At 39.5% G+C, this 14,743-nt stretch overlaps 1 protein-coding gene across 1 annotated transcript; it reads right to left on the minus strand.

Annotated features, from left to right (window-relative positions):
• Positions 1-12,610: 12,610 nt before the first annotated feature.
• Positions 12,611-14,207, minus strand: LOC129241966 (zinc finger BED domain-containing protein 6-like). Its single transcript, XM_054878514.1, has 2 exons — positions 13,901-14,207; positions 12,611-13,812 (listed from the first exon to the last, which is right to left on the minus strand). Exons 1-2 carry the CDS (start codon positions 14,205-14,207, stop codon positions 12,611-12,613), a joined length of 1,509 nt encoding a protein of 502 aa, XP_054734489.1.
• Between the last annotated feature and the right edge of the window lie 536 nt (positions 14,208-14,743).

A 14,743-nucleotide genomic window follows, 5' to 3' on the forward strand; every position in this document is an offset into this window, starting at 1 on the left:
ATTGCTTTGCTAGCTTTTTTTAGGAAATTAACTTTTAAAGAAAAAACAAGTAAGGCAAGCGAAGGAAAAGAAGGTGTCAAAATATTATAATTATTTCCAAGCAAGCCGAAATAGCATCTGTAGGGCTAAATAAGCTTTTATTCTAAGAGGGGGTAGCATATATATATAAATGTTGATGTATAACGCGCAGTGTATCTGGGGACACCTTTTGTGATCGACCTCTGGTGGCTGAGATCGAAATAAAAAGGCCAGCTTTGATTCACCAGAGACTCCTGGGTCAGCAGAATTGGTATTTGCTCCACTGGCTGCTATCAAGAACACAATTTCCTCAAGATACCTCCGAAACGCGATTGTATTGTAAATGGACGACATACAAATTTAGCAGAACTTTATGGCCCATCTACAACCTCAAACAAACGTAAACATTGATGTGACGCATGGAGACTCACGGCAGGCAAAACTAGCTTTTAGTCTGGCGGGGAACAATCAGCCAAAGTGGACATCCAACACATTGCGCGCTGTCACAGTTGTAAAGAAGCAGAGAAAAAGGAAACGATTATCCATTTCCTGTCAGAATGCCCTGAACAACGGAAGGAGAGAATGTGAACCACTGTTCGAGAGTCTCGAACCACTGTTTGGATACAGTCATGCTGCAAATAACCATTAAGCAAGTTGGTAGCGGGGATGTGGCAACAAAATGGTGCGAAAGCGCCAGTTGGATTCTGGATGAAACACCACCATCAACCAACCTGGTTCAGCTAAAGAGTAAATGAAACTAACTGCGATGTGAGAATGAGTTTTCCAACCTACCTAATTTAGGTTGCATGCCTAGAAAATACCCGATGAAGTTCGAAATTGAGTAGTTTAGAAAAAGATTGCTACGAAATGAATGGATTTTTTGTAGTGGCTTAAGTGAGTTGTTATTTTGGCAACAGTGACACTCACATTTCCACCTATTTCTGCTATAAGAATTACTTAACAGCTTAACGGCTAACATGAAGCTTCTACGCTCCACCCGGCAGCTACTTACATAGATGCCCTCAAGTATGTACATACATACATATAAAATATTCACTCTACTCGATAGGTTTTAATCACGTACAATCGTATCAGCTTTGCAGTCTATTTCGATGATGACATCATTTTACTGCTGCTGTTTTTACTTCATGATGTTTGTATGTATGCGAGTGTATGCATTTGTGTGTAAGTTCCTGCACATGTTGAGTGAGTGATTGTAGTAAATCGATGAAGTGGACCACCAATGTGGTGGTCAATCTACTCTACAAAGAGTCCTTCAGAAAACACCAACTGCTCTGCATGGCGGAACACACGAGCAGCAACATCCGCGAGCAACTAAAACAAAAACAAAAATAAAAGCAAAAAACAAAACAAAACAAATGAAAGCAGAAAAAAAAGAATTGCAGATTAAACGATTTAAAAAAGTCGTGAGAGGCTTAACTACCACGCGTCACTTGCGGGAAAAGTATCTCATGGATACGTTTACTACATTTTGCAGAGCTCATGTTGCGCATTTTGTATGTTAATACTTATGAGGGTGTGTGTATATATGCTACAAACTTGTAAAAGTACAAGCTTGTAGGTAATGTTATATAGTTGTTGTTTTATTGGCATATTTAAGGATCATTGCAATGTCGCGACCGGTTATTGGGAAGCAGAGAAAAGCTTTTAAAAAGCGCCAAGCATAGATCGGCTGGTAGGCGGGTAATTGCAAACGACAAGCGAATGGGCGGGCAGACAAAAAAGCGAAGCGGCTGGACAGCTGAGAGGCGACGACCAACGAGGCTAGTGTGGCGTTACGAGTTTGAAGCGTGGCCACAGCAACGGCCGCTGACGCTGCGCACGTTGGGAGCGCCATCATCATTTCGTTGCCTTTTAATAAAGTCATTTGATGTTAAGTGTTGCGATTATGCGGCATGCCACAACTGCCTTGTAGCTGCAATTCAACACCGCCTGTGTGGCAGCGATGTATATTGTTTTATTTTTTGTAGCTGTGTCTTTTTTTGTTTTTATTATATTACAGGCAATTGCAATTCAACTTGAAGGCGGGTAATACTTGGTGCTGCATTGGCTCTCCTCGGGCGGCCAGGCAAATCACATTGTGTGAATTAACAAAATAAGGTCTTGAAATTAAAACAAAACAACAAAATTAGTAAAAGCATACATACATACATGCATACAAACTTATTACAAGCGAAAGTGAAATTGTAAAAGTGAAATGAAAAGGTACATACAAACACACATTGTGGCATGCATGCAGGGAGAAATGTACGTGCGGTGCTATACGGCACGAACGGATAGGCTGCTAGACAAGCGGCGCGCATACAGCAAGCAGTGTTGCACGGACACGCCACAAATCATACCGAGGCCCATTGTTGCTAAGTCGCTCGGTCGAGTAGCGATCAGCGAGCAACTAGCAGACAACAGCGTACGATGAGGAGTAATGGTTGTTGCCGCATTTGTTGATACAACACTCTACCCTCCAATTGTTTCTGTTGTATGTTGATTTTCTATTCTTTTGTTTTTAGCCGTCGTGGCAATTCCATTTATCGAGCGATTTTAAGGCAATGAAAATAAATTGTTACGCCGCGTGGTATTGTGTGAATGCTTGTAAAGTACTTATACAGTGGTAATGTTGCATGCCCCAGTGTTGTTGCTTATTGCGGTTTGCGTTTATTTTTTCCCATTCGTTTTTTCTTATATTCTTACGATGCTGCCAGTTGTAAGCAGCTGTAAGCAAACGCCAACCACAAATATGCAGGCAATGTTGTGGGTGCAGCGACGTACAGCCGCCTGTGGCATGCCACCATCGCCGCAGCAGTAATACTCGTATGCATCGCGGGCGATATGAAATAAAGAGTACAAATAAACAAATGAAATACAATTGTATTTTTTTGCTGCTTGCAACACGCTTAAATAGCTTCAAATATCGTCAAATCAATGTTTATATAGCAAAGAAACTCGTACACAGGCACACACAATGATTGACTTACGGTTGTGTTAACCACTTCATGTTGCTGGCGAAATTCATCAGGTGCTTTATGAGTAGGTGTTACAATGAAGCGAGAGTTAATAGGCCTAAATCTTTACTCCGCGAAAGCGCGACAGTTAAGGAGAAGTTAATGAGATGCTCCACCTCATCCTCCATACAGCTGCTTCAAAAAATATTCACAGCGAACATATCTGGTGGACAATGTCCTGCAAGAGCATCCACAAAATTTAGGACTTACGGCTTTGTTAGCCTTAGAAGAACTTACAGGGTTTGATTGAAAAGTAATGAGCCTTACCGCGCGGAGCGTCTGCCAAGCGATCAACCGAATCGGCTGGTGGGGGAAAATGATTGTTGGACCTTCCCCTTCCACTAGAAACCGGTCCCAGTTCGCTGGTCCGCGCGAGAAAGCTGTTTTAAAAGTGTGTTAGGATTTTGCAGTGGCCAAAATGCAGCGATCGTTGGAGCAACGTTACTCGATCAAATTTTGCGTAAAGCTAAACAAAACGAGCACCGAAACCATTGGGCTACTCAAGGAGGCTTACGGGAACCAATCTTTGTCCAGTGCCCAGGTAAAACGGTGGCACAAGTCGTTCAAGGAAGGCCGGGAGGACGTCGAAGACGAACAGCGATCTGGAAGGCCTTCGACGACGCAAACAGACGAAGATGTGAACCTGGTTCGTGAATTTTTGAACATTGACCGTCGTGCTAGTCGTCGTGAGATGAGTGAAGAGTTAAATTTAACTTAATACAATGTGCGTGAAATCGTGACCGGAAAACTTGAAATCCGCAAAGTGTGTGCCAAATTGGTTCCAAAGGTTTTGACTGATGAACAAAAGCAATTGCGTGTGGAAAAGAGTCGTGAAGTATTGGAAAGTGACGAACAGGATAATATTTTAGACAATTATATCACCTGTCCCCTCCGGACTTCTTTTTGTTCCCGCGCCTGAAAAGAAAGCTGAAGGGGAGGCGTTTCGACTCGATTCCGGCGGATGAGTTTAAAAAATGTTTCCTGCAGTGGAAGGACTGCTACCAGCGGTGTATTGACGCTCAAGGGTCCTATCTTGAAGAATATTAGTTGTATAAGCCAAAAGGTTGAATAAAACTGCTTAAAAAAAATAAGGCTTATTACTTTTCAATCAAACCCTGTATAAGAGCGCCTCCGATCCACACGCTGCCAGAAGGATCTCACGATCTTACTACAAGTAGTCACAGGATCCCAATCCCATCAGATTTCGCGGGGAAATCATCTCACAGATAATCTGTTTATCCAGCTTATCCGCCTCGAAGTGACAATGCGAGAATGTCATTGCGAAAATGTACCCAGATAAGGTTAAATCATATGATTCGGATGCGATCGAAAGTGAAGTCAGCCATTCCCAGTTCCAACTATTTCGAGTGCCCTGTCATTGAGCTCAGTAGATATATACTTCCGTGACAGTTATTAAACAAGTGAGCAGCCAGTCAGCTGGGTTACAGCTAACCCTGCTTGCAGCACAACGAAGTGGTCCTTTTGCTTGAATTTAAACTTAATGGGGAGCTCCTCGCAGAATAGTCCTTTGTCAACCTCGAGACATCTGTAAACACGTTAATCAGGCCCTGTCTCCACATATTGCACCCCGCCCACTCTTCTCTTGATGAAATGTGCGTCGAGAATGCCCCGCTTATACTAAGCGAGGATAAGCCAAGGTAAGCTGCCAGAGGGATAAACTCTGAGAATACTTGATTGCAGTTTGGCCCACGATGTCTACAGCCCATAAGTATGAGTAGTTCTTATCGGCCCACTGATTCAAATATTTGAGCTCTCTCCTGCATCTTCACCGAGTCGACGGCCCCAGTGAATTACACCAAGCAAGAGGAATCTATTCAGCAGAATTGGCTTTATAATACTAATAAATTAAAATTTTTAAAATACAATTCTATGTATGTGAGAGGCTCCAACCTTTGCCAACTGCATCCCCATCTTTAGCTAATTGTGCCTGTGAATCCATAGAAGGCGACTGTTGCCGTCCTGAATGTTGGGCTTCCCCTTTAGCTTTATGTCAGGACTAGATGTAGGTACTTAAACCTGTCAGAAAGCACCGCTCCGTTGGTCCTTAAAAGAGCTTTTTGGTGGCAAATCCTTCCATGATTCTTGTGATTTCTTTTATCACGACCGCTGTTTGCAGGAAGTTGAGAAGTTGGACGCAGAACTAGGCTTAAGCAAATAATATATAACCAAAATTATCACATTGCATCATATCAAGATTGCGTATTTGACTAATTTCCCGAATTAAAAGCAAGACAAAACACTTTAATTCTTTGAGACTCTTCGAAGGGTTTTGGAAAGTAAGTCCGGCCCAAACCAAGTACTTCTCCATTAAACTCAGAGCTATATAAATAGGTAATAATGTTTAAGAAACATACCACCATAAAAAAATCCCGGAACAACGCTCTAAGTCAACTGATTTGAGTTTTGTTTTTTTTTCGAGGTTGCTATATTTGCGATTAGGTTGCTTGTAGTGCTGATTCACCAATAATCCAATTAGTGCTTCCGCACCATTTTGTTCGCACATCCTCTCTGCCAAAAAGTTATATGGTTATTCCTTTACGACAATATCCAGTCTTTGTGATGAGAAACTTTAGGAATTGCTTACATCTATACCGACCAGCTCTTCTGTGATTAACATTCCTTGAAAATTTTCTTGCCATTGCTTGACTTTGTAAAAGTTACGCCGTCTTGAGTATATCTACCTCAGTACGTGCTTTCGATTTTTTACAGTTTTAAAAATGGATTTGAAATTGCAAAAACGAATTTGTATTAAGTTTTGCATAACAAATAGATTCAATGCTGCGAAAACCTCAGACATGTGGGAAACTGTTTGAGTAATCGTACTCTAAAGAAACTAGCCGACAGTCTTTTACGAGCGTCATGAACACTTCAAAAGAGAACGTGAGTCAATTGTCGACATCGAAACTGATGAAAACATCAAGAAAGTGAAAGAAAAGTTGATAATTAGCCGCAAATTAACCATCAGAGAACTAGCAAAGGACTTGAACCTTGCTTAAGAATCCGTTCAGAATATTGTAGTTAATGATTTGGGTTTACGATTTGTTGCTGCATAGTTGGTCACAAAGGACCTGAATTTTTATTAAAAAAATAGATTTGGCGGTGATATCGCCAAATATGTGATTTCCGAGATTAAGTCCGACCCAACATACATCAAACGCAACAGTACTGAAAACGAGACGTGGATTTATGAGTACGACACATAATCAAGACGTCAGGGGAGTGAGTGGAGAGCTCCAAATGAACCAATACAAAAATATTAACGTCGTTTTCAGTAAAAAAATAAAGCGATGCTCATGGTTTTTATGGCAGTCAGTTAATAAAGAGTATTATTTGGGAGTTATGATACGTTTAAGTTAAGGATTTGGAAAACGACTCGTGGATTTTGCACCATGATAACGCACCGTAGCACATTCCCATCCTTATACGTGAATTCTAAACCAAGAATGAAAGGAATAGCATCCAGCAGCCACCATCCAGCAGCTACCTAATATCTCTCTCTAGGTTTTTTCTAATTGATTGAATCAGAAAACCACTACGGGGAACGTGTTTTAACAGCAGACGCGAAGTAATGGAAGAAACGCTGGCTACCACATGGCGAAAATAGAGCTCCACAAATGGTTCCAGAGCTGTATCATACGTTAGCATAAGTGCGGTTATATCTCTTTTGAAGGCGATAATATAACTTTCGGGGAACAAACTTTAATTTAAATTTTCCGAGCACTTATACAATATAATGCGGGAACTTTTTGATCAAGGAGGTACGCGTGTGATTCCAAGATATCTTGGTTTTTTAATTTTGTGATAAATGCTAAGCTTTTAGCCCTTTCTTCAAAAGTCATAACACGGTGCGGTATTAATCTAAAACACAAATCTGTGCCCACCATCGTTCCCCACCTGTATTGAAGCTTGTCCATATGTCTGATTCTTACATGTTTTCCTAGTTGTTGTTGTTGGTGTTGTAATGTTCACAAGCCAATTGCACGATTTTCATGTAGTTTTCGAGCGATTTGCCTGCCGCGAATGATTATTTCCGAGACGCCAATACATGCAAATGGAAAACGGTTGAAGTGTGTGTGTGTGTGAGCGCGACTGTGCGACAGCAGTTGATAAGAAAATATCTGTGCCTGGTGGTGGCGCTGCGAACGAGCTGCAGTCACAACTCACTGCCACCGATGACATTTCTTATTTTATTTTATTTTATGCCATTTTATTTGTTTTTGGTTTCAATGTGCTTGTATTATTGTATAACATTTATTTATTTGTGATCGTACTTTACGTTTTTTTATATTTTTTTTTTGTAATTGTTTTTTTTTTTGTTTCGTAATCCTGTAGCTTAGTCAAATTTGTTTTAAATTGTTCACAGCAATATAAACAGTTTCTGTAACAACAACAACGACAACAAATTGTGTACACAAAGAAATACAAGTACACAGCCCGCACGCAAAAAAAATTACTTGCATTTGCTTGAACTCGAAAAAAACTGCAAAATAGGCAGTACAGAAAAGAAAATATAAAATAAAATATTGTTTGGGTAGCTAAAAACCGTGTTGCATGCAGCAGGTTGCACTTGTAGATAGATCATTGATTGCCGATCACCGTTGTTCGCAGATCGTGATTTCTCGATAACATTTCTAAACTAAATGTGATTTAATTTAGTCGAAATGTTTTTTTTTCTCTTTCAACTGAGAGCTATTGTGCAACTGGAGTAATAGGAAACTTTCGAAAAAACAAAAAGAAGTGACTCATATGAGTGTTTGTAAAAGTGTGTATAAAAAACCTATAGCAATCCCAATTCGAAAAATATTCTTAAAATTGAGGCAGGTTGAAAAAAAAAAATTATTTCCGATCTCATATACACCGAATTAAATTTTTAAATTTTTTAGAAATTATCGCCACTAATGCCTTTGATTCTTCGCCGTTTTCCTACACATTAAAAATGTTTTCTTATAAAATAGCCTGGTTGATAGTTTGTTGGGTGTGTACATAGGAGCACTGTATCCGTAGAACTCATTACTCATAGAACAAAAACGACTTACGCCTTCTAAATTTCTTACAAAACTAACAAATTGCAATAGAAATACAAAATTTTACAATTTGTGAAGCCAACATTAAATGGTATAAAGCCAGAAGTAGAAAATAGCACCACATATTTAAGTGCAATAGAGAAGAAACTAAATTGGAACATGAATGTAGAGAACAGTCTGAGGAAAGCTACTGTGGCTCTATTTCCATAACAAAAAGGGCACTGGACGTAGGTGGTATCTCCTTCAAAGGAACACTCCCCGTTGTCGGTCCTATACCCTCTTTATAGGACGCTGGTGGGCGGATCTCGACAATACTACGATTAGAAACAAACTTCTGGGGGCTCAACGTATGGCGCTTATACTATATTAGTATGCATCAGCGGCGCTTTTACAACCACACCATCTGATGCTCTGAAAACTCATTTCTTCTTAACTCCTCGAAATTTGGTTGGTAAACAGAATACAGGTAATACTGCTGCTCGGCTGCCGCAACTAATCCATGGCGCGATTTAGGTTTGGATCCTCGCCTATAACAAACGATCTGGGTCGAGCCAATCCTGTTGACTATTGTTTGAATGCACCATACTTCAAAAGATTATTTCGTACTAGTATTCCAGCTAAATGTGAGCGGGTTGACAATATACCTGGTCGGAGAAACTGCGTACGGTTTTTTACTAACTTGACGATAAATTTGGCTTCGGCTACTGTATTGTACTAATCACTGTAGCGTATTTCAGGCTGAAATTCTAGCCATTAATGGGGCTGGTAATAATATGACTTCCTTTAGAGAGGTCTATATTTACTTCGATATCCAAGCAGGGATTAAATATTTTGGAGTGGTTGTCACTAATTTCATCATTGCTCGCAAATACCGAACATCTCTTAACGAGATGGCGGAATATTTCCTCATCCATCTGGTATGGGTGCCAGGGCAGAGTGACATACCAGGGAATTGTAAGGCAGATGAATTAGCAAGAGACGGCACTACTATTCCCTCTTGGTGTGGAAATTGTAGATTTACCCCTATCAACCTACGAACTGCGGGGTACAAGTAATATTGTTACTTCAGTCAACACGAGATGCGTTGGTAGTTTGACATGTAATGCCATAAACAGAATTTGGCCGAAATGGTGTATCAGACGCTCAAAGGCGCTACTTAATCGGTCAAGGACAAACGTCTCTATGTTCGTTGCTTTGATCACAAGCCACTGTCTCATGGGTCGACATCTTTAAAGATTGAAGGTGCCTCATTTCGTCTATTGCAGAAGCTGCCAGAATTAGGAGGGCGAAGAGTCTGTCAGACACCTTCTCTGTTACTATCCCGCGTGGCATGCCACTAAACTTAGATGCTTTGGCGTATCGTTCTTGGATGATACTGATGACTTTAGGGATATGAGTTCCGGCCAGATCAATGGGTTTGCATTTAAAACAAAATGGTTTAACGAGTAGTAGCAGATAAACTGCTGCTGTGGTATATATGTAATTAGTATGTAAATATAGTAGCAAGCACCACTACTCCATTACCCCCAAAACACGGACCTCCAACGTACGAGCAGTAGAGTTTAAACGCTCACACTTTGGCAGGCAAGATGGAACTCTGAACGGATGGACAGCGAGATTAATACCCGATCTAAAAAAGTGGGTAGAAAGAAAGCACGGTGAGGTTAACTATTACCTCACACAGTTTTTGTCCGGACATGGGTCCTTTCGCAAGTATTTGTGGCGAATGGGAAAAGTGAGCGAACCAAACTGCATATATGGAGATACTGAGTATGATGATGCGGAGCACACCTTCTTTAAATGCGAGAGGTGGAACGTAGGGAGAACAGGTCTCCAACGAGCTATTGGTGTATTTACACCGGAAGAAATTATCGAGAAAATGATGATAGACGAAGAAAAATGGAATGCCGTCGCAAGTTTTGTGGAGGATATTATCCGAAAAAACAAGCGCGAAATGGAAAGTTATGCTGAAGAGCATTGAACATAGGCTTCTCAAAACAGGCGACGCAGGGTGAGTAAGTAAGTGTCCTTCTTAGGACGCTGTCTTGGACCTCTACCTCGAAGCAATGCGGAAGCAGTCCCGGGGTGGAGGGAAAAATCAAAGAGAAGAGGAGGGATATGTTTAGTGGAATCACCACACACGTGGTAGCGACGGTTACTATATGGTGCGAAGGCATATTTAACTCAACCTCATCGGCAAAAAAAAAAAAAAAACAAAAAACTTACGAGCATAAAATATTCATATATGTATATACATATATATCTTATATATTAAATTTCTAACATATCTCAAATTTAAAGAACTTAAAGTTTTGATGGAATATATTTCTATTAACTACTTACGTGTATGTATGTATTTCGGCTGTATTGTCCCATTGACGATGCCAAAGTTAATGATATCTAATATGCGCCCCATAGAAAATCGTCTATGCTAGAATATTGCATATGCATATCATATGTGTAAGTATGTATGCATGTCTGCTGATATATGCATGTTTATAATAAAACGTCTAGTATGCAAGCAGTACGTTGAGAGGGCGTACAAGGCTTTGAATCCTTAATTGCGTTTTAGTGCTGTCCAGACAGCCGCCTTTCAAGCTACTATGTACGAGTATAGTATCATGACTACCCCGTAACCATTGTCGTTCCATTTTGCCATGCGGCAATGTTTGTGTGTTCAAAGCGATTCGCAATTAACTGCGAATATCAAAATTGACTTTACCGAACAGGCGCACATAGAGTCCATGCCGCATACACACATACATACGTACGTACATCCATATAATATGTGTGATAGTCCTTGCCCGTTGACATTGAGCAATAGTTGAGTAACTAATACTAGCAAATGTAGTAGACGGGACGGGTTGTTGTAACAAGCAGTTGTGATGAAATACTGCAGAATGTAGCAATGAAGCAGTTAAAAAGGTTGATACATGTCGTTTAATTGCACATTTGATGCACAACGAAAAGCGACAATACTGCCAATTTCATCAAACAACTGACACACTCTTGCCCACTTAACTCCCCATCACTTTATTTTATTTTAGTCGACTCTACTCCACTCTCTTTTCTATTCAATTCATCTCATCTCAAAGAAACATCCTTGCCACATTGCTAACAGAATGTTGTTATTGTTGCAGATGTTTGTGGTGCTGTACGCCAACTATGGGTATTCGGCAAATCGGAAAGTCGTATAAATCTCACTGGAAACGCACATGGTGCATAAAGTAATCGAACGAAAGCCGTCAGCTGTCGCGCGGCAGCGATTAAAGTGTAACAGTAACAATGCGCTACAGTGGGCTCGGTTTGGCGAAACTGTTGGGTAAACCACTAAATGGTAGTGTGCCCACTAAATGCTTCTGTTCGCTATCCATGTTCGAGTTTTAATCTGGATCGTATCTGAGAGCTCGTATAATATTTCCTTTGGCAATGCTCATCCAAGCGAGTAGGTCCGTGAATAATAGTTTCTATGCTAATAAAATAATTTCCAGAAGCATTTGGATCTTATATTGTGATTTTATCTAGACATTAGTAGACATCACCGTCAGGAGTTATATATAGAGAATTTTCAGACTATTTTTTCTCTTATAGGAAGAGTTCAAAATTAAATCAAACAATTAGGAAAATACATTGACTAGAACTCGCAATCAACTTTAGCTTTCAGACACCAGACCACTGAGATGCTTTTTACACCGAGTTTACTGCAATAAGTGCAGCTGTACTCTGGCTATAATTTCTTCTTTCAATCTGCATTCAGTTGCGCTAGTGAAATATTTAGACTGCTATTAAATCACTCGGCTCTAAAAAACCACATCCGGAACGGCAATCAAATGCAGACAAGCTCTATATGAGCTAGCCGCTAAATCCCCTAAATACATAATATTTACCAGATATTCCAGGTAATTGCGTAGTGGACGAAAAGACAAGAAAAAAAAATTTATCTGACTGATATCAATACCATCTTGCAAACTATGGCTAAGAAAAATGTGGAACTGAATAACAAATCTGGCTTATATAGTTAAATAGCTATGGCTAGTGATGGCAAAAAAAATGAATTAATCGGTTAATGGAATCGTATGATTAATTGCGGCGATCGATTATTAATTGCAATTAATCGAAATCAATTTCAAATAACCGATTATTAATCGATGTTTTCCAGGTAATATTAAAAAATCATAAAGACAAAAAAATCACAATTTACAATGTGTTAAAATTTGCGGGTTAATTGAAAGAATTTCTTAAATATTTATTGAACTTATACTCATATTCCATTGAAACTTATTTATTAAGGATTGAATTTAAAAACAACAGTTTTGATAAACGCTTGGTTGTCAATCTATTGCGCTTTTCTGTAGCAGTGGCCCCTGCTTTTGAAAAAAGGCGCTCCGAAGGAACTGATGTTCCTATTAAGAAACAATACTTTTGTGAAAGTGAGTAAAGCTTTGGATACACTGAGCTCATTTCATCCTAGGCGGTTACCACATCACGCTTCAATTCGAGGACCGGAGAATTTAAAAAGTAGCTTAATTAATCTTGTGGTTGCGTTAAGTCGTTCTCGTTTCTTTTCTGCTTGTGGGCCAAGGACTTATGGGGAGCCCATAATTCGAACTCGGTATCACCGGCGGAGGAAGTTTCACTTCCACTTCCAATGCTGTCTTCCATATGCTCGATTTCAGCCATTTCCCTTCTTATATGTCGCATAACTGTAGATAGAGCAATTGGATTTTGGAAATGGATTTTCTTAAAACGAGGATGCAGTAAAGTAGATGCCGCCAGTAAAAATGAGTGTTCCATTTCTGCAAATCGCCTATCAAATTGTTTTAAAATATTCGTTTTCAATTTATCTGCCGCCACAGATGTGCAAGAAATTTTCATTATTTGTTGGCGCCCACAATGAGCAAGTGGAATAACTTGACTCAATGTGGCGTACTTTTCTCCACTTATTTGAGTCGTCATCGCTTTCAGGGGTCTTAATAAGCCGATCATTTCAATAACTTCTTCCTTCTTTTTTGTTGTAATCATCGGTGGTGCGTCAGAAAAGCTTATTAAAATTTGGCTGACATATTGAATCAACTGAATGAGGCGAGCAAGCATATAATATGTAGAATTCCGCCTGGTTTTAACGGCCAAAATGAGTTTTAACTGTTTGCCTTCAGAAATTCCAGCAGATATTTGCAGTTGGCGCAAATTATCATTGGCTTTAACATGCCGTTTAAACCAAGTCACTATTGCTCTGCAGCTTGTGATGATATTGCTGACTTCAGGCGTATTTAATGAACTGTCACAAATTAAGTTAAGCGTGTGCGCGAAACATGGAATATGGTGATTTTTCCCAAAAGTATTATAAATAGATTTAACAATATTAGCGCCATTATCAGTAACCACTGCAATAACATTGCTTTTGTTTATGGAAAATTCCGAAAGCGAACCTTTTATTACTTCTGAGATGTGTGCAGCTGTATGGGCTTGAGTAAGTTTAAATACACTAATTGTTCCATAAAATTTTTTACTTTCAAACAAACCATGTACCGTCACACCGGACATGCTGTTCATTTGAGTGTCAGTCCATATATCAGTAGTCAAACAGATATTAGACACATGCGATAACATCTTTGTACATTTTTCCACTTCTCTATTATACATTTTTTCAATTTCTGCTTTTATTGTATTCCTGGTCGGAACTTTATAAAGCGGATATTGATGCTTCATTAACTGCAAGAACCCTTTCCCTGAAAAGGATACACATCCATATGTCTATGAGGAATCAGCAACAATGCATTGCAACAATGCAGAAATAATAGTCATATGAAAGAATACCTTCCACATGCGAAATTGGCAAATTGTCCATTACAACCATTTCCACTATTGACTGCGTCAATTTCTGATGCTTCGTACCACCCAATGCAAAACTCTCTACATTTGAAAACACAGTGTTTATATTTGGCTGATTGCTTCTTGGTGTAGGTTTTTGGGTCGTGCTTGGCAATTCATTGCTATCCTCTGTGACACAACTGGCTTCATACAATGCTTCATTGTGTCTCTGTAGTACACAGTGTACATTAAAGTTGCGATTAATTGATGGTGGAATTTTTAACTTTTGTTTCAAATTTAAGTGCTGCATCATATTTGTTGTGTTGTTCGAGAACTTTAAAGTTTTGCAGCACAACTGACACCTTACATCGGTACAACTCTCCTTTGAAAAATGCTTCCAAACATAACTTCGTATTGGGGGCATTTTCCTTTTTTTCGCTTGAATAAAACCTTGGACAATATAAGTTTTTGAAAAAAATTGTAAAAAGCGCTGCTGATGTGAAATGATTTTATTTTCTAGTGGCGTACATCTTTCGATTATTTTGGAAACAATCGATTAACATTGCAATTAATCAAAAGGGCTTTCACGATACAATTAAACCGACAAGTAAAGGAAAATAACCGATTAATATTAATTGTTCGATTAATCGTGCCATCACTAGCTATGGCAGACGCCAAGCACCTTCATGAGCTAAGCTTTACTCTTTTTCAGTCTTGATGTTTTTCCACAAATGAAGGAACTACAGTTTTAAGGCGAACGGTTTTTTTTAGAGAAGTGATGGCAGAAATATACTCGGAGGTCTGCTATTCCCTGCCGAGTGGCGACCGCTTTTACGATAGAAAAAACTG

Source organism: Anastrepha obliqua, chromosome 3 (genome assembly GCF_027943255.1).
Source record: "Anastrepha obliqua isolate idAnaObli1 chromosome 3, idAnaObli1_1.0, whole genome shotgun sequence".
NCBI lineage: Eukaryota > Metazoa > Arthropoda > Insecta > Diptera > Tephritidae > Anastrepha > Anastrepha obliqua.

What these genes read in the sequence shown, in the direction of transcription:
- LOC129241966 (XM_054878514.1), bottom strand. Translation starts at nt 14,207, where the DNA reads ATGATGCAGCACTTAAATTTGAAACAAAAGTTAAAAATTCCACCATCA. An exon ending in GCCAATTTCGCATGTGGAAG is followed by an intron (nt 13,813 to 13,900) that starts GTATTCTTTCAT and finishes TATCCTTTTCAG; the next exon opens with GGAAAGGGTTCTTGCAGTTA.